The sequence below is a fragment of the Eutrigla gurnardus genome, assembly GCF_963514095.1.
Source record: "Eutrigla gurnardus genome assembly, chromosome: 13".
In the NCBI taxonomy this organism is placed as follows: domain Eukaryota; kingdom Metazoa; phylum Chordata; class Actinopteri; order Perciformes; family Triglidae; genus Eutrigla; species Eutrigla gurnardus.
Window position 1 is genome coordinate 7,420,264 of NC_139936.1, and position 19,461 is coordinate 7,439,724.

The 19,461-nt window shown below is 45.8% G+C and overlaps 1 protein-coding gene across 1 annotated transcript in view; it reads left to right on the forward strand.

Moving 5' to 3' along the window:
• setbp1 (SET binding protein 1) overlaps positions 1-18,852 on the forward strand; it is a 34,090-nt gene extending 15,238 nt beyond the window's left edge. Inside the window, exons 3-7 of the mRNA XM_084024978.1 lie at positions 6,244-6,665; positions 7,044-8,984; positions 9,094-9,301; positions 9,413-10,478; positions 13,976-18,852. Of these exons, the coding sequence (XP_083881104.1) occupies positions 6,244-6,665; positions 7,044-8,984; positions 9,094-9,301; positions 9,413-10,478; positions 13,976-14,481 (4,143 nt within the window). The 3' untranslated portion in view covers positions 14,482-18,852. The remainder of the gene's footprint in view (positions 1-6,243; positions 6,666-7,043; positions 8,985-9,093; positions 9,302-9,412; positions 10,479-13,975) is intronic.
• The last annotated feature ends 609 nt before the right edge of the window (positions 18,853-19,461 follow it).

Below are 19,461 nucleotides of genomic sequence, written 5' to 3' on the forward strand. Positions count from 1 at the left end.
ACAAAGGCGTTATTGTTGGTACGAGGGGGCCTGAGGGGAGGCATGCAGTCTGATTGGTTAAGACTATTGTGTCTCACTTTGCCCATTCTCCCTGTCACTGAGGATGCCATAAAGTGGCTCTCTAATTCTCTATTGCAAGCTGGGGATCATCTGAGGACCTGAGATATTTACAGAAATATTTAGACAAAACAATGAAAGTGTTACTTTACGAGATTTTAAATTTGAAGTGCAGACTGAAGAGACATTCTACAAGATGGTAATTCTTAATTAATAATAAAACGATTTCCTAAAGCCCAAGGTAACATCTTCAATTAATTTTTTTTGTCCAAGCAACAGTCTGAAAACATTCAGTTTGGATTCAAGCAAAAAATGATAAATGACTGAAAAGATTATCAAAATTCTTAGAGCATAATAGAGCATTTAACGGCAATGGGGAAACCCTGTACTCAAGCGTTTATCACCCAAATATGCACAGAAACCATTTGGTAATTTCTTGTTGCGTATTGCCTTTGTAACTAGACGACGATGAGTATTATTTTTGAAAACCTCATCAGTGATCGAGGCTTCGCTGTTACAGACCACTGTTTGCCAGAGAGGAAGTGTTTAATCTCAGCGCAGCTTCTGTCTTGAATTACCCATCATTCCACACAGGAAGCCATCCCTTAGGATTTAGAGCAGCTCATTGGCTGTTAATTGTTTCCTGTTGTACAGAAGTGGTACGATTGGGTCATATGGTGCACAGAGCGCTGTGAACAACACGTTCCTTTGGTTTTGTAATGTCTGTTATGCATGTGTATGTAGGTGAGTGTAATTAACGTACCCCCAATAGATGCATTGATTAAACAGCATTTCTACTCATGAAGCACTCCCACCTATATTACACTTTCTATGCTCCCCCATAGTGAGTGAGAAAGTGTGTGTGTGTGTGTGTGTGTGTGTGTGTGTGTGTGTGTGTGTGTGTGTGTGTCTAATCTATGCCTGTATATTTCTTTGTGCTGAGGATGCATGCTGACTGAAATGCATAATGCTGTCAGTGGAGGTTCGGCCACATCCATGAAAGGAACAACTGGTACATAATCACTGTAATAATCACTATGAAAAAACTCTTTTAATGTGGCTCTTAGTGCTATTCATGAGCAGGACACACGTATGCCCCGCACACACACCATTAATGCTAATAGCGGGGATTAGATGTATACTTTGTGTAGCATGTCAACGTGTCTGTCATTACCGAGCGGGTGAAAACCTTCAACTGCACCGTAATAACATGCTTGGGTTCAGCCAATCACAGGCTTTTGTTCAGATTGAGTCATCTACGTGCGAGCGTGTCTAGAGTGAGTGTGACAAGGAGACTCTTGGGTGTTTCGCTGCTATCTTTAGGAGCACTCCAATCTGAAGGATTACTGCTGTGGACGTAGGAGGGAACATTTTTTTCTTGGGACCTACCGCTGTGCATTAAATCTGGCTTCTGCCTTACAGTGAGCTAAAAGGACAAATGTACTGTAGAGCGAATGCTTGATCATACTCAGCATGGAGGGTGTATAACAGCATGTGGAAAAAGAAAACGTTGCAGAAGAAAGTTAGGTTTTGGCTCAAATAATCAAGCCTCTTTTTGTTAAACTGTAGCTGTAGGCTGAACACATAGTTGTGGAATTGCAGCATTAGTCCAACAGTGGAAGTTTTTGAATGGAGCCCAATTTCCAAACTTTCCCAGAAGATGCTTTTGGCTGGCACCGATGCCACCAGAGCTGAGACATAGTGAAGCGTTGGCTGAGGCAGCACAAGCCGAGTGAAGATTTGACATGCAGACACACACACACACGCGCACACAGTTTTAGGCAGTGGCCCTGATCCCAGTGATCCACAAACTGTCCCACCTTGACACCCCCTCATCTTTCCTCCCCCTTCTCCTCCCTCTTTTCTCCCCCCTGCTGTGGGTCTCCTCCGGCACATGAATGGAAGTCTTTATTCCCAGGAGAACTGGTGGGAAGAACGAGAGAACGAGAAACAGGGATTGGGGGGAGGGAGGGGAGGGAGGGGAGGGAGGGGGGAGGTCTGTGAGAGTGGCCACAAGATCAACACAGTGCCTCTTTTCTCCTCCATCGCTTTTCCCTCCTTTTCCCTGCATCCCCCCTCATCCCCCCCTACCTCCCTCTCCTTCTACCCTGTTTTAAGTGGTGTGGACACAAAGCCATGTTAGTATTCATGGTGTTTGTTTGCAGAGGAGCTGTGTGTGTGTGTGTGTGTGTGTGTGTGTGTGTGTGTGTGTGTGTGTGTGTGTGTGTGTGGAGCTGTCAGAAACACAGATCACAGCAAACCCGCGCCCTGAATGGAGCTGGGGGGGAGGGGGGGTAGTTCCCACAGGGGAGAATGGTCAGCTCCAGAAAAGAAAAAAGAAGAAAAGGAGGGATGTGATAAGGGGGGGGGGGGGGGGGGGGGGGGTGCACAAGGCCACAGGGGCAGAAGAAGACAGCATGGTGTCAAAGCCAAGGAGAGAGAGAGAGAGAGAGAGAGAGAGTGTGTGTGTGTGTGTGTGTGTGTGTGTGTGTGTGTGTGTGTGTGTGTGTGTGTGTGTGTGTGTGTGTGTGTGTGTGTGTGTGTGAGAGAGTGAATGAGTGTTGGTGACAAGTAGAGAGGGGAAGAAGAGACGGATCATATCAATCATAAGGTTTCGGAGGGAACTAGTTGTTAACGGGTCGAGGCACCTCTCTTCTTGTTTTTCTGCTGGTCCTCTTCTTCCTCCCTCTCTGCCGCTCTCATTCTTTCAGTAACCCCCTCCCTCCCCATTTCTCCCCCTGTCTCTCTGTGCCTCTCTCTCTCTCCCTCTCTCTCTCTCTCTCTCTCTCTCCCTCTTTGTGTGTCTGTCTGGACAGCTGCCCAGTTCCATACACAGGGAAAAATGAAACACTCTAACCACCGGGCGTGCAGCCAAATAAAAGGCTGTGAAAAACTATTTGAAGGGCAGCGTGTATGTGTGTGTGTGTCTGTGTGTGTGTGTGTGTGTCTCTGTGTGCGTGCATGGACTTTGTGTATGTTTGCCGGTGTATATGTGTGCTGGGTTGTGAGATTTGGGTGTGCCTGTTTGGGGTGTTCTTTCCCAGTATAATGGTGCAGCCAGGGTGCTCTCTGTGCATAAATGTGTGTATGTGTGTGTGTGTGTGTGTGTGTGTGTGTGTGTGTGTGTGTGTGTGTGTGTGTGTGTGTGTGTGTGTGAAGGAGGGAGAAGTTCCACTAAGAGTTTGAGTTTATTCAACAGTGGAAAACGAGAGGCTGCAGGAGAGGAAAGGACAGGAGGGGCCGTCACATACCTCCACTCGTGTCAAACTGGAGGGGAGAGGAGTTCAACTTTTTACATTCGGATCTCCGTTTACAGCAGCCTGCTGAGTGTGAACGTTACATTCAGACACACACACACATGGAATTGTCAGTAAATATATGCTGACTCATTTGCAAAGTGCCTTTCAGTTGGGTGATTGCAGCACTTAGTCACATATTATCCCTGACCTTATCTGAGGGTTACATCACCAGTGGAAAGGAATGTGCAGCTCCATATCTGCCTGCATTCGCGGTGTTTGCCTTTGTGTGGCTGACTGAGAACAGTCCATGTTGTTACAGTGCAGACCCAGAGGAAGACAATCCTAGAAATGGTTGTCGACCGAGCTGCAGAGTACGACCCTTAACCCCCGAACACAGCCCTGAGAGCCTCGAGGGAGGGAGAGTACATCAAATGGGTTCATGCCTTGGATCTCCTTTGTGCTGGCCTTTCTCTTTATCTAAATGTGATCAGAGGGGACTTGTGGAAGAAGGACAGTATGGAAAAGGTTGACGCTTCCCAGCTCTTGTGCTTGTGGGCTGCTCCAGGGTCAGAGTCCACGGCTGTTGCTGATTTTCCTGACCACTGCCCCCTGCTGCAGGCCACCAGTAGCACAGTCCCTATTCACACAACACAAGTGTATTGTACAACGAAAAAAACATTGTAATCAATTAGCCAAGTGCAGTGTTTTTCTGTAGCATTGGAGCAGCCGTGTGGAGACTCCTGAGTTTTACAGTACATGATAAGGACCACACCTCCAGCGATAAAAGGGCAATGCAAAACATGAAATAGAGAAACGTGCACATATCAACATGCTGAGTAATTATAACAAGCTGTTATAGGAGTTATATGAGTGGCTGGCCATCTGTAGAGAAGGCAGGGAGAATAAGGAGTTATTTTCACACCGTGTTGACTCCAACAACCACAGGAGTACCTCGATCCATATGCCTATTATTATCTGCTTGTGTGAATATCAGACAGTGAGTGTATTTTCCTTTTCCCTTGAATTGCCCCATGGACTGTAAGAGACAGAGAGGGGGGGTGGAGGACAGGGAAACTAAGAACAAAAAGCTGAACTGATGCCAATAATCCAACCACAACCAACAGGGAGGGGGTGGTCTGTTTTTGCACTTCTATCTCTAGTAGGAAAGGTGTCCATACCTCCTCTCTTTCTTATCTCTCTGTGGTGGCTTTGTGGTTCGTTTTATATATGTGTGTGTGTGTGTGTGTGTGTGTGTGTGTGTGTGTGTGTGTGTGTGTCTCACTCTTACCACCCCAATCTCCCTGCCTGTCTCTTTTTTCTGTGCCCTCCTTGAACCTGAAGCAGCAGGTATTTCAGGACAGGTTAAATGAGAAAGCATGTGTGTATCAGGTGTCTGTCATCTTATCCTTCTGTGGACTCACAGTCTCTCCTCTCCAGTGTCACTGTGCACACATACATTCACACATATTACAGACACACACACATGCATCTCAGAACTGAAAGGATACCATAACAGTGTTCAGTGTTCAGGAGATAAATTAAAGTGTGCATACAAGCACATGCATTTTCTGGGATGGTTAATCATTTACGCCGCTCAGTGTTTGCTTGTGTGTGTTCAGTGTTTGTTTTCATCCATGTGCTGAGTGTTCACGTGTGGTTTTTTTGCACTGAGTTTGTCCAGCTTGCACCTGGCCATTAATTCGCATTTCTGCAGCCGGGTTAGAAGTACCAAATGAGAGTAACTGCCTGACTACTGATGGACAGCAGAAATAGTGATTTAGTGATCGGGAAAGGACAGAAGAGATTGCAAGTGACTGATGGAAATGAAGATAGAACAGGACATTGTCAGGCTAAAAGAAGAGATGTAGCGCTTGTTCCTGCAAATATGTGCACTGTGATATGAACTGCATTGATTATATGTGGAGCTAACCATCTGGCAAGGTGCTGATCCATCGAGACTAAATTGGTCCGACTGTTTTCATGCATTAGCATTTGGTTTAAGGCCAGGATTTCATTAAGCCTTTGAAATGTGTATATCTACTGTACAGATGTGTGCACGCCTGTGTGTATATGCTGAGAGGCAGGCCTGTGGTTAGGTTACATCTCCCTGCAGCGCAGCTGAACAGTGTCCTGTTGCGTCACACTGAGTCTGTTAATAACAGGCTAAACCACAAAGGCCATCCGCTGCTCTATTTCTCATCTTCCAGCAGTACGCTGATTATGCAGCAGTGATACATTAAGCAGCGTTATGTTGTCTAATACAGTATATCAAGCGATTACATTTTTTCCGTTTTGCATGGAAGTCAACTGGGTTTTGAGAGATTCAGATTCGTGGCCCTTCACTGGGAAAAGGTAGATACATCGTGCCATAGTGGAGGTTGGGGAGTATGACAGGTTATGTTCCAGTTGTGAACTGCAAAACAGAGTTGTCATCAATAAAGAAAATAAACAGTTTATCATTTTGGGTCCAGGGCAGTCGGGAACAGGGCTGAGCTATGCTACTGTGTTTGATTCTGTGTGAATTCAGACACTCCCAACTCCATCCCCCCAGCTCTCACAGCATGCTACATCCTTGCCACAGGAATTTAATTGCTCTGTAAACAAGCCCTTTGTTTTGTTGCACACTGTTTGCTCATGCACACAAGATGTATTCAAAGCTTCAGTCCTGCCGTGAAAAGACAAGAGTGTTGTATCGGAGCACAACAAATCACTGATTTGATATGCGCTGACAAAAAGAAACCGAATGCGGAACTGGATGCCGCACGGCATACGTATTATTATCACTGTAGAGATAGGTTGATGTTGTGAAGACAGGAAATAGGGTTGTCATAGTTTTATGATAACATCATTCACATCATATCATTTGCCTAACCGTGCAGCTACAGTACTGTCTTGTGATTGCAGTTATTTGTAACCAGTCTACGTTTCTCTTTTCTGTCGTCTCCAGACCTACGAGCGCCAGTTCAGAATGCCTGAGCAGAGAGAAGGAGGCCTGCTGCAACTACTGGGAGATCACGCTCCGCCCAAACACCAGCTTCGCGGCTCCCTCCCTCCTGCACACACACTACCACACTCGCAGCAAACACAGCATGCCCTCACACAACAATTTCAACACGCTCATGCACATCAACACCAGATCAATCCCGACTGGATCACATCTACAGCACCTTCTGCATCACCAGCCAATCCTGCAGATTCTGAGCCAGCCAGAGAACTGGCAGCAGCCAGTAGGAGCTCGTTGCTTGATCCATCCCAACCTTTCTCACGAACTGCAACACGAAGCCCCTCACCTCAGAGATCCCTGACTCCAGACCTGCAGTTGCCAGTGGTTACAGATGCCAGTATTCTCAACCTGACCTCTCTCAGCAGGTATGTATCGTTCATGAACATAAATTCATGTTGCACTGGGGATGGAAGAAATTCAATGCTGCATTGTAATTTAATGTTGCAACATTATATATTTAATATATTTTTAGGACAGTAATTCCTTTTTTATTTGTCTCATTTGCTCCAATAATGAACATTTAGAGTGAGAAGTGAAAATACCATTTCATTTGACACAATTATAATTCAAGTTAGGTAATAAATAAATAGCAGGATATCTAAAAATAAAATATCATAGCTCAACTGTCACACATAAAATTGTGTTCTGGTCTACTGGTTCTGGTTGTATAGCAAAAAGACATTCAAAACATTATTTCTCCGTCCCTCCATTCCAATTCTTTTCTCTGTATATATCTCTTCCAGGGGGAGGGGGTTGCAAGAGGTCAGCGAGCAGCTCTTTGGGAACATCAAGAGGAAGTACGGCAGGAAGGACTCCCAGAGGATGCTCTGTAATCCCCACGGTGCAGATACACCTTGGGGAAGACAGCCAGAAAAAGGATCGGAGAGCCCAACTAATTCAGAGGAGAGGCAGAAGTACAGGCAAGAGGAGGCAGCTGAGCGGTTCCATGAAGAAAGAGAGGAAAGGAGAAAAGAGGAGAGAGAGCGAGCCATTGCTGGGATGAGAGGAGATGAAGAAGACAGAGGGATGCCCATGCTGACAGAGGAAGGGAAGGGAAGAAAGAGGCGGAGGAGGCCTTCTTTTGACGAGTCATTTCCTGCACCGGAGCAATTACAGCAACGGCAGGACTCTGACACAACGGAGAAGCACCAGCCTGGGCCCCCAGAACCCAAAGTAGCACATAAGATGGAGACTCACAAAAATGACTCTCGACTCACAAATCACACAGATGTCAATAGAGAGAGGACGGAAAAAGCAGAGAGAGCGGATAAAGGCGATAAAAGAGAAAAAGGAGAGAGGGTAGACAGGGCAGAAAGAGGAGAGGCAGTGATAATCGGATCTGACCCAGAGTCAGCTTTGAGTGCAAATAGGATAAAAAAGAACCCTGTGGGTCGTCCTAAGATCAGCACAGAGACCCTTAAATACAGAGAGCCTACTCACAATCACACCAACAAAACCAATCTGAACACGAACCCAAGACTCCCGAGCCCGAACCCCAGCCCAAGGGGCAGCATCAGTCCAAGCCTGAGCCCTAAACCCAGGGCGAACATTAGCCCCAGTCTCAGCCCCAGACCCAGGATGACCTTAACTCCTAGCCCCAGCCACAGCACCAGCTCCACAGCCAGCTCCAGACCAACCAAGGCCAAGGACAGATGGTCCTACCTGAAAGCTAAAAGCTATGCCAGCCTCGCGTCACCCCAGAGAGACAACCGGGGAAGCCCCTCGACCTTAGCTGACCCACCCTCAGCCTTCCCCATCACCCCCTCTAGCCCCCTCTACACTAACACTGACAGCCTGACCGTCCACACACCCATTAAGAGGAAACGGGGACGCCCCAAGAAACAGCCACTCCTAACGGTGGAGACCATCCATGAGGGCACTTCCACATCACCCCCAAGCCCACTGGCACAGGAAAGCTCTGCAGGGCTGAATCGTAGGAGGAAGATGCACACACTAAACACATTAGTGCAAATGGCCTGCACGACCACCAGCGCCAATTCTAATAGCCTGAAACTAAAGCGTGGCAGGGGCCCTTCCAGGCCAATGAATAAGATGAAGCTTGGGAAAATGCAGAGCATCCTGAATGAGATCCTTTCAGGCTCCAATCAGAACGGCACTCTGGCTCTGAAATCATCTTCCGCCCCTGTTACCTCAGCGATGAGTGCGATGGCGTCCACTATTGAGGCTCGGCTTGGAAAACAGATAAATGTCAGCAAGAGAGGAACCATCTACATTGGTAAGAAGAGAGGGCGGAAACCCAGAGCAGAAACCCAAGGCTACAACCCTCCCAAGACCACTAGGGACAAGCCCCCCCTGTCTGTCTCCACATCCAGTCTCTATGAGAGCCCTGTAGTGCCTTCTGCCACCTTGTCTCCCAGCTCCAGTGCTCCATCATTAAGAACCAGCCACTCTGATGCCACTATGCCCAGTTTGCAGCCCATCTCAGCCCTACCCTCCAAGCCACCAGGCAGGAGCTTCCTCTCTGGGGGCTGGAAACTGTCTCCTCCACGCCTTCTGGCTAATTCACCTTCACACCTGTCAGAGGGGGCATCAGTGAAGGAGGTGACCCTGTCCCCCATCAGCGAGTCCCACAGTGAGGAGACTATTCCCAGTGACAGTGGGATTGGGACGGACAACAACAGCACCTCAGATCAAACTGAGAAGGGCCCCGCCTCTCGACGCAGGTACAGTGCACTGCTGATACAATTCTTTACATTATTTTAACCTTGTTTGTATTTCAGACTGATATATATTCACACATGTGATTTTATATTTCATGTTGTTTTCATACAGGTACTCATTTGATCTGTGTGGATTTGAGGCTGCCGAGGCAGCAGCTGCGGAAGCATCCAACAGGGGCAGCAGAGTGCGCTGTGAGCGGCAAATAACTGCTGTTGACAACTTCCTGTCACAGCAGGAGAAGAAGCAAAAACATCATCGACGGAAGAGGAAGTGCCTCCAGAGCCGGGATCATCTTCACTTTCTTTCTGAACTGGAGGAGGTCAGAGACACTATAATACATTCTGCCTAACCTTTAACCAGGAACTGTAATGGGTGCATTGTATAGGATGTGTTTTTTCTAAAATGTTTCCTCTTTTCAACCCCCCTGTAGGTTGTGTTAAAGCTCCAGCAGCTACGAGTGTCTCATAGACGATACACCTGTTACCCCCAGCAGCCATATCCCTCCATTTTCCGCCTCAACTTCCATCATTACTATCCTGTTACCTACGACTCTTACCCATGTGAATCCAGCTCGTACCTCCGCAGGAGTGCCGACCTGAAGGCTAAGAGGAGGCGCGGCCGTCCAGCCAAAGCCAGCGAGCCAATCACATCGAAGCTGCCTTTTGTTCAAGGATATGGTTATCCGCTGCCAGGGGGTAATTACTATGCAGCACCGTATGCGATGCCTTACGCACCTCCTCTGAGTCTGGGCTACTTTCCCACTGCTCCCCCATATTACCTGCCCCACCACTCGCTAGGACCCGCACCTCCTTCTCCATTCATGAGGCCTGCCGTGCCCCCTCCCAAGGTATTCCACTCCAATGGACACTCAAAACTCCAACCAGGGGCTAAGCTTCGCAGTGCCAGTGGCCCACTCCAGGGTCCCTCTGTGAGAGGAGAGGGTCTGGGGTCCTTGGGCGGTGGTAATGCAGGTGGTCTTGCTGGGGTTCGCCTCCATAAGAGGAAGCACAAGCACAAACATAAGCACAAGGATGAACCCTTCCTTTCACTGCGAGACCGACAGGAGTTGGGAGGGCTCTTCAGTGGAGCTAAGACCAACGCACGTCTCAGCATGCTAAGTGACAGGAGGGACCTGGCCAGTCAGGGGTCTTCAAAGCATCTGGAGAAGCAGAGGGGCAACGGTAGAGGCTCAAGCCTGGGATCCAGCTTAGGGATGTTTGAGACGGACCGGCTGTCCACACACTCTCTCGCCGACAGTCAGTTCCACTCCCGTCAGACTCGGCAGCCAATAAACAGCTTCATGAGCAGCTACAGTAGCCAATCGCAGAGGTCAGAGTCAGCGTCTGACCTCTTTTTGGGATCACGTGAGGACGAGTGCGGAGGGAGGAGCAGGAAGACGAGACTGACTGTGTTTGGAGATCAGGGCTTAATGTCATTCCAAACTGCCAGGCCGGAGCCAGGACAGATGAACAACTGCTCCAGTCCTTCCCACACCGGTAAGAACCACTTACATTCGGATGACCTGTTCATTTTCAACCTACACCGCGTATTTACTAAGGAGTGCACTGCCGTGATCAGAAAACATGACTTACTTAATTTGATGATGTGTTGGAGGTTTGAGGTTAGCCTAAATTGCAATGACCGCCTGTTGCTTGCTTGTCTTTATCTAACCAGCTCACTTATGGGTAGACTTCCTGTAGCTACCTCACAATAAAAGGCACCCGTGGTTCACCTGTGGAAAGCTTCCGATATAAAGCATCAGCAGGGAGTGTTTGGCTGACAACAACAGTGGCTTAACACGGAAAAGGACCTCATTACAGATCAAAGGAGTTCACATCGTAAAACACAGAGACGCCTATCTCTTGGAGAAAAGTAATATTAGTGAAACAGAACTACGACTAACCACTGAGAAGTCACTGCATCACCTTTAGCCAGTGATGTTGAAAACAGCTTGGACGAGTGCAAACACATCCAGTGCTCTCTGCAATGAGGGAGCTGTACACACTCTACAGTGAAGCACAAGATGCTACACTTGTGTTTTGTCTCTTGGCGTAACAAGTCACTAATAATAATCTTAACCTGCCATGGTTGCAAAACGGTTAAAATAGCCAGATCAGGAGCATGTCTGCAAACATAATTGGTGTTCAATATATTATGATGTTCATTAGTGATAACAATCAAAGTTAACAGGGTTTTCCCATTTTAAACGAAGATGGAAGCACGCCATTGTCAAGGTGATTTTCTATTTTATAAATATGCTTTGTACAGCATTATCAGGACTTGAAGCAGACAAAGAGGCGGGGTCGCCCAAAATTCTCACTTCTAAACTAATGCGTATTTGAGTACATTTTGTATTCTGCTGTCTTTGAGCACATCTGGCTGGGGATAGAGAGAACGTAATGCATGGATGGAGACGACTATAATTCACCAATCTCTCCTTCCTCCCCTCCCTCACTCCCTCCCTTCCCACTCTCCTGCCAATGCCTTTGCCAGAGATATATTATTCACACAGTGTGATTTATTTTCTACAGACACGCCGTAAAAGGCCCTTGCCTGTGTTAAAAGAGCTGGCTGGCAGCCAGGGGTTTAATGACTGGGGCCTAGTCCAGTGGTGGGGAGGAGAAGCCAGGGGCTCGGTTAGAATACACCCCCCACCCCAGGGGATCCAGGACGGATGACTCATATACACACTACCCCCCCACCCCCCCAACCTCCCACCGCCACCCTCTACCCCCACATGTCTCTCCAGTGTTGTGCCTCTACCACCTTCCATGTCCGTTTTCCCCCTGTGCTGCTACTGCAGTTCTTGCAGGTTTCCTTCGTTGCCTCTTTCCCACAATCCATACTCCGACTTCCCCTCGTCCCCCTCCCCCTTATATCTTTCTTTTCCTTCTTCCCTTTCTTCCTCTTTCTGCTTTTTCCCTTGTCTCCCCTCCCCCTCGTTCCCCCATTACCCTCTCTTTTCCCCATTCTCCCTGCCCCTCCTCTAGCATGACTTACTGCCTCACTTCACAGCTTTAGCCCAATTAAAACATAGGCATACACATGCATGCTGCACAACCATACATATATACATAGACCCACTATGATACACACACAATTAGGTAGATCCCCGTCCACAAGCGGATACGGATGCAAAGTCATACTATTGTGTGAGCATGCAACTGTGAATTTGTAAATGATTCCTCGCTACCACTGCATCGTAGAGATTGACTCTTTATGCATGTATGTGTCGGGGATGTGTAATCAGCAGGTCTCACTGCAGCTGACACCAATCTCTCAGATGCATATTTGCATAAAAGCGTGCCTGAATTAGTGGGAATAGTTGTGTGTTACACGACTTGCGTGCACTTTCATTCAGCGAACCACTCACTTTAACCAATCTGAAAGCTTGTCTGTGATCATGTATCTGTGTGTAGTAGTGACTTCCTATTCCACAGAGAAACAGGTCCTCAGTGCTATACGGCCCCTCACACTGCTGAAGGTCACTGGTTTTATGTTCCGTGTATGCAGCTCATAAATTTCTGCTACTTTGTAGTGTGTGTGTGTGTGTGTGTGTGTGTGTGTAAGAGAGAGAGAGAGAGAGAGAGAGAGCTAAGTGTGTGCACAGCTCATAAACTACTGCTACTTAGTGCTTTCTGCATTAGACTAATTTCACTGTCTGCCCTGAATTCTAGAGTAACAATAGAGCGAGATGTTCCGCTGAATTTTAAATGGGGGGCAGTCAGGCCTCCCTTTATTTTCCTTTACTCTTAGTTCATTAGCAAATACCTTACCATGGAGCTATATACTCTTAAAACTTCTAATTATCCTTTAAACATTCCTGTTTGGTTTCTTTTAAGTGTAAAAAAAAAAAAAAAAGCCCAATTTAGGACCCTATCATAAATATATTCTGTTTACACAACATGTCATGTTTTATGAAAGAAATTCACAATGTAGTGTGCATCACCTTTTTAAACAATTACCCTGCAATCCAGCTCTGCAGTCACCATGTGTCAGACTGCAGAAACCTGCCAAATTGTATCGGCAGGATTCTGGAGGGAAAGAGAGAAGAGATAGTTAGGGAATGGAGGAATAGGAGTAAAAGCTCAAGAAAAAGAGACCAAGCATGTTGTATGCACACTGCTTGGGGATTGGTGGCTGATTGTGCTTTTCCTCCATTTTGGCTGAGGCTCAGTCTGAGCTCCGGGAACAGTGCCCAGGTAGAGAGGAGGGGCGACAGAGATGGGAAAGGGAAAAAGAATGACAGAGATGGACCAAGACCAGGAAGCAGGTTTCTGAAATAGATACGGAAATGAAATGGTGCAGTGTTACCAGTTTAATAGAGAATTAGAGAGTGGCGTGTTGCTGCCCATGAAGTGCAGAGTGGAAACGAGAATGAGAGTGATGGGGAAAAGGGGGAAAGAGACACGATGGAACAGCATGTAAAGGGCAAACTGCCCAGTTTACCAGTGTGAAGGAAACAATATAGCTCCAGTTTCTTCTGCTCAGCCATTCTGAACTGCTGAATTCATTAGTTGTGCATCATGGGCATGTGCATGTGTGTGTGTGTGTATGTGTGTGTTAGTGTGGATAAATGTGTCGATGTGTGTTTGTATTTGTGTGCTTGGCTTTTTGGCAGCCTGTGCTCCAGATGCACAGGGTTGTTATTGTGTAGCGACATTTCTGTGGGTTTCCTGCTAGCAGAATGGGTTCTCCTCCTCTCCCCTCTCCTCTCTGCTCTCTAGTAGACAATTACAGGATAGGATCTGCTCTCTTGGCTCAGCTGGGCTTTGAAAGACTTACATGAATATGTCAAAATTAGCAGGAAGCTCTTAGAGCAAAAAAAAAAAAAGACATTCTCACCATGAGCTAAATTGGCACGATATCTTTCCTGGTTTTTCCAATGCAGCTCATTTTGACTGACATGCTAGCATGAAAACGCCTGCCTCTTTATAGACTTTGCCCTATTTATTCACCTTTTGATGTCTCACCTCACTCTCTCCTCTCGCAGATGTTCCCAGTAAGCGGAGGTATAAACGTCGCGAGGTGGAACAGATCCAGAAGGACGTGAGGAGGATGCATTCTTTGAACTTTGAACACGTGCAGAAGATCCTTCGTGCCAAGCGCCTGCAGCGACAAGCCAAAACAGGAAACAACGTCGTCAAAAGGCGGCCTGGACGGCCGCGGAAACAACCCATAGTGGAATCAGAGCCGACTAATAGGAGGGCGGAAGATCGAGCCGATGGTCGCGGTTTGGACATGTTGGCCGGTAGGAGAGGTGATGGGAGGACTCTGGGGATGCCTGTCCTGGAGAGGTGTGATGACCTCCCAGGTAGGCAGAGCCTCAGGCCAAGTTTGATCCCCGAGCCTCTGGAGTTCTCAAATCATGATTCCATCTCAGCAACAATTGAGACCGTGGTGCACCAAGCACGATCTCTGCCTCCACTGGCTAAAGGGGGGAAACGCAGAGGCCGGGGCCACAGCAGGGATGAGTTATGGGCTCCTTCTAGTCAATAGACCCGCAGGAGAGAGCAACTCTCACTGGAGAGAGCAGTCGTTGGAGTCAGTGCTGTTTCAGATGCCGTGCCCTTAATTCTGGGACTCCTTGGTGCACTTTGACTTGCCGCTCCTCTCTGTTTTTGTGAGGACTACAGCGGGTCAGTTGAGGAGCAGGAGGAGGTAACACTTCCTGTACCATCCCTCTGCTTGCTAAACGCAAACCAGAGCCTTTCAAGGATTCATTGGACCTTCATTTACAATGGCACTATATGGTACTATTTGATACTGAATCTGATGCTATAAAAGTGTGTGGTACTTATGATAGTGTAGGATATTATGTGATTCTTTATGTATCTGATACAGTGATGTGTATGGTATTTTATGATACTGTATCTGAATGTGGCTTTAGCCATATATTTACCAGCAAGGGGAGGGGGAATGGTTAATATTAAACTGTGCAGCTCTGCTTATTTTTGCCTTTCTGAGGACGCTTATCAAAGACACGTGGGATAAAGCAGCAGTAATTAAGCCACCATACCCTTTTGTTTGTTCCTGTTTTTGCTCCCATCCTCATCTGTACCTTCCTTGTTTTCTTGCTCTCTCTGAGGACTTACTTACAGTATACTTGCAGGCAGCTCCTCCCTCTACTCGGCTCCCCATACCCGCTCCACACTCAACCCCAATTCTTTAGCCCTCCCAGGTGCCTGCCACTCAACTTAATTTGCTTTTGTCCTCACATCTATTCCCAAATCATATTTTACATTTCCCATCGCTTGTGCTCCCTCAACCTACACCCGTGTCTCATTTAATTCTCCCTCTCTGCTCGGACCCATCCTGGGCAGAGACATAAAGGCAATACGGTGGATGAGACTGCCCCAGACTGTACATAGAAACAAAGTCCGCTGTTGCCTGCCTTGTACAATGAGAAACCAGCTCATAAACATGTATACATGGCATACAGTATATCAAATAGTATTGTTGTACCATAGACAATGAAAGTTGTGTATTGTTTTATAACCAAAAAACAGACATGGGTGCGACTCAAGACAAGTTTGTTTTCAGACAGAAAGAACCACATATATTCATTCATACACTCATTATTGTGTTTATATCCAGGGGGCATTTCATACAGGAGAAATATCAGGTGTATTTTTTGGTAAACCTTAAAATTGGTTTATTGCACTATGAAAAAAAACCATACACTTGCATCAATCAAATGCAGCACTTACATGCTTGTTCCAGCCTTATGTTTTGGCCTTCGACGGGGTGGATATCCATTCCAGAGAGCATGCATTATTTTAATCAATTTGTATATGCAGGCTGCGCAGCCAAAAGCGTCAAAACGGAAGCCCGAGTCTGAATCATGATTGGACAGTTCAGCTGAAGAGGGCTTACAGTCAAGTGTTTTGAAAAAGCTAATCCAAGTCTTTTTACTTCACATGATTTTGAGTCCATATCCCTTGGAAGTATTGTTTTTTGAAAGAAAATCCAGTATTTAGATTTAGAAACCAAAGTCTCAGTATTCAGTGTAAGGATATATTATTTAAAATAATCTAAAGCAGAGTTTGACAAACTCTCCACCATGTTGGCACCAATGTAAAGCATTCCTACGTGCACTCTAGAATGTAGCCATCTTGAATTTCTGTGTCAATATGTCAAGCCTTTGTTAAACTCTATCTACAGTATCTGTGGCTTTGGGGTAGCGGTTGGTATTTTTCTCAAATAAGTATTTCAGATTATAAGCAATGGATCAGTGTTTCTTTAGCCACTTTGTTAAAGTTTTGTTTCCGTATTCTTTGGGTCGGGTGGGATTCTCAGTTGCAGCAGTTCAACTTGTGCCTTATGTTTCTTTCTCTCACAGTTACATTTGACCTGAGGAAATATCTAGTGGCAAAGAGTGCCCCAAAAAAAATATTCATGATTGTGCATACATGTCTTAGTCATCAGAACCCTGACACTGCCTGTGTCCCTTCATAGCTTCCATAGTCAGCATCCTCTGTCACCAGCTTCCTCCTAAGTTTCTGACCCATATCATCATAACAGAACTAGAAGGGCTTGACTGATGAACATAATATGACATTACTGTATTGAATATACACCATGTAATGGCCTACAGTGCATACTGCTTTACAGCAGTGGTGGGAACAGTTAGGTCCACTGTATCAGATGTGTTTCTATCCGGAGATGTTGATTGTTACTCAATGTCCGAGATATAATTGAACATATTTCACTCTAGCCCAGTATTTAACCTGTTATTTAAAACGGATACACGGTTATGTACTTGTCAAAGGAGGAACAGAGGAGGTTGTCATGGAAACCACATTCTCCTACATTGTTGTTTGCTATGCATCAGGCCATGCCTGGCAATGACCTTAAAAGGAATTTTCTGTTCTGGGTCCACCCTTCGACAAAGAGAAAATAAGTGGTCTTATTTACTGAATAAAATGAATTCATGTAACAAGAATTGTGAATAATACCAGTAATAATTTGTAATAAGTTGTGCAGAAAGTGACTATCATTTCATGAAAACTATAGTTACTGCAGCTCTATGCAGTACAGCCTTAACCAGATGTAAAACTACAGTATTGAAGTGTTTTGTTGTAAATAGTGTTAGTATGTCCATCCTGCATGGATACCGGTTGTCCTCGGCCATGCTGGGACTGTCTCCTTAAACCACAGTAGACACTCTCTCTATTAAGACTGCTCAAGACCCAAGGAAACATACACAAACGACTACCATTATTGATTTTCCTATTTGACAAATTCTGCTGTACATTGACAGTCATCGTTCCGGTCCGATAAATTACACAGAATGCTTAAATATTTTTGCCTTATCACACTTTCAAAAGTTCTTAGAGGATAAAAAGCCCCACTGTAGTGTACTTGACCAAAAATAGGAATCCCCCGCTGACTTGCAGCTATATTGCCTGCAGCCAGTTGGGGCAGCGCAGTAGCATGAAGAGTAAGCAAGAAGGTTGTGTGTGTGGGGGGAGTTCTCAGAGGAAATAGCCAAAAATACACCTCCTAAAGTTAGTGTGCTTAACCTTGCTTTGCTCGATGACTTTCGGTGGGTCTGCAGTCTGTTGTGGTGAAGATGAGGTCTAGATGTGTGGCACTAGAGGTGTAGAGACTACACACTTGGCAGCTTACTCCATACTGTGGTCAGTCAGCGGTTTCTAATGTAAGAGTTAGAGACCCCAGGTGCTGTCTGTCTTGTCTGTCTCTCCTACCAGCCAATGCTCCGGTGCCTTCTTACACTGACAAGTATTGTCCTAATCCAGAGCTTTCACTCTACATAGAGACTGCAGAGGGGATGTGGCTGTGAATAGGGTTCAAGGTCACTGTTGTTTTGTGTTCAGCAGCCAGAACCAGTCTGGACCAGTGGCTTCAGGAGGGCCCCAAGCACTGATGTAAGGGTCTTTTACCTTGTCTTTTGCTCCCAGCATCACGTGCATCGCAACGGCATTTGACCTTAAATCAGTGGTTGGGATGTACGTACTGAGGTCCATACTTACCATTTCACTACAGCAACTAGAATGGGATATAATGGCAACTTAATTTGAATCACCCCCCCATTCCCTTTGTAGAATGCTGTGATGAGTGTCCTACACCTGGAGTGAGGGGTCACATGAGACAGAACCTCATAAATGTACATGTTTCATCCTCACAGCATACGTTACAGTTCGAAGCTATAATGTTGTTCAAAGCTGAAAGTGCAGATCAAGCATTGAGAAAACCAATAAATGTACTTCTTTAGAGCACAAAGTGAGCTCTTCTAACAGTGTGGGCATATTTTAGTTTGTATACATAGTGTATTTGAACCTTTTTCTAGAGTGGATTTCCTTTATTTGCATGCTCAACTTGATTGTATGCATAAATATTTTAGACAAGCTGAAAGTTGAATTTCAATTGAATTTGGAGCAAGACTTGTACATTGTTTGATATGTTTCTTTTTGTAATGAATTTTTTAATTCATGAAGCATTTTTGTACATTGTATGAATATTAAAAACTGCAAATATTTGACATATAGAGTAAATACTAGATGCGCATGCATATGCATATATCCTTCACAGTATGTATGTGTAAATGTACACATATATTTTGTATTTGCATTTGCTGGCATACAGATATATGTCTTAAGCACATATATACATGCAATATATATGTATATCCATGTCCGCTGGCATGCTTTTGGTCATGTTTATCTTTCATGATCTTGTAGGTTCAATTTTTGTTTCGTTTTTATTTCTCTTTCCTCAGAAAGAAAAGCTCATTCTTTTGCTACCCTTCTGTTGGCTGGCAGTGTTGAGCACTTATTAAGAAGAACTACAGTTGAAGTTGTTCATGTTATCCATTGTGTGAAATAATAAATGACTTTATTGACAGCTGATGGTGGTACGTACTTTCTTCTTTCTGGGTAAGATTGATTGTCTGATCTCCCTAAAAACTGCGTTGTCACATGCCAAGAAAAGGCAGATTTTGTGACCAGTCTGTGTGTGTGTGTGTGTGTGTGTGTGTGTGTGTGTGTGTGTGTGGGCGAGATGACAGGAGTGTTTGCTGCACTGTTGGTGTTGAATGTCAGATGGTCTCAGTAAATGAGTACTACCCCACAATGTGTTAGCCTGTTGCAGTTAAAAGAGAGGGAATCCTCTCATTAGGTTATGCCACAGTTTCACTCAGTCACACACACACACACACACATACCTAAACCCTTTTACTCTCATACTTGTTCATTAGCCAAGCCTACATCTCTAAATCCTCCCTGCACTAGCCCATCAGTGCCTGTTGTAGGTGGGCTGGGCTGCAGGCTGCGCTGTTATTGGACAGAGCTGAGTGGGAAGTGCCCCACTATTGGCTGCTGCCAACTAGTAAAAATCTTCTGTTACCATGGTTGCAGGGTGAGCTGCCCAAATGTGTCTCAGTGTATCTAGTGGTGCTGATGGAACCGTTTGCTGAAAAAAAAAAAAAAAAAATCCCCCCTCTGATGGAAGTCAGGG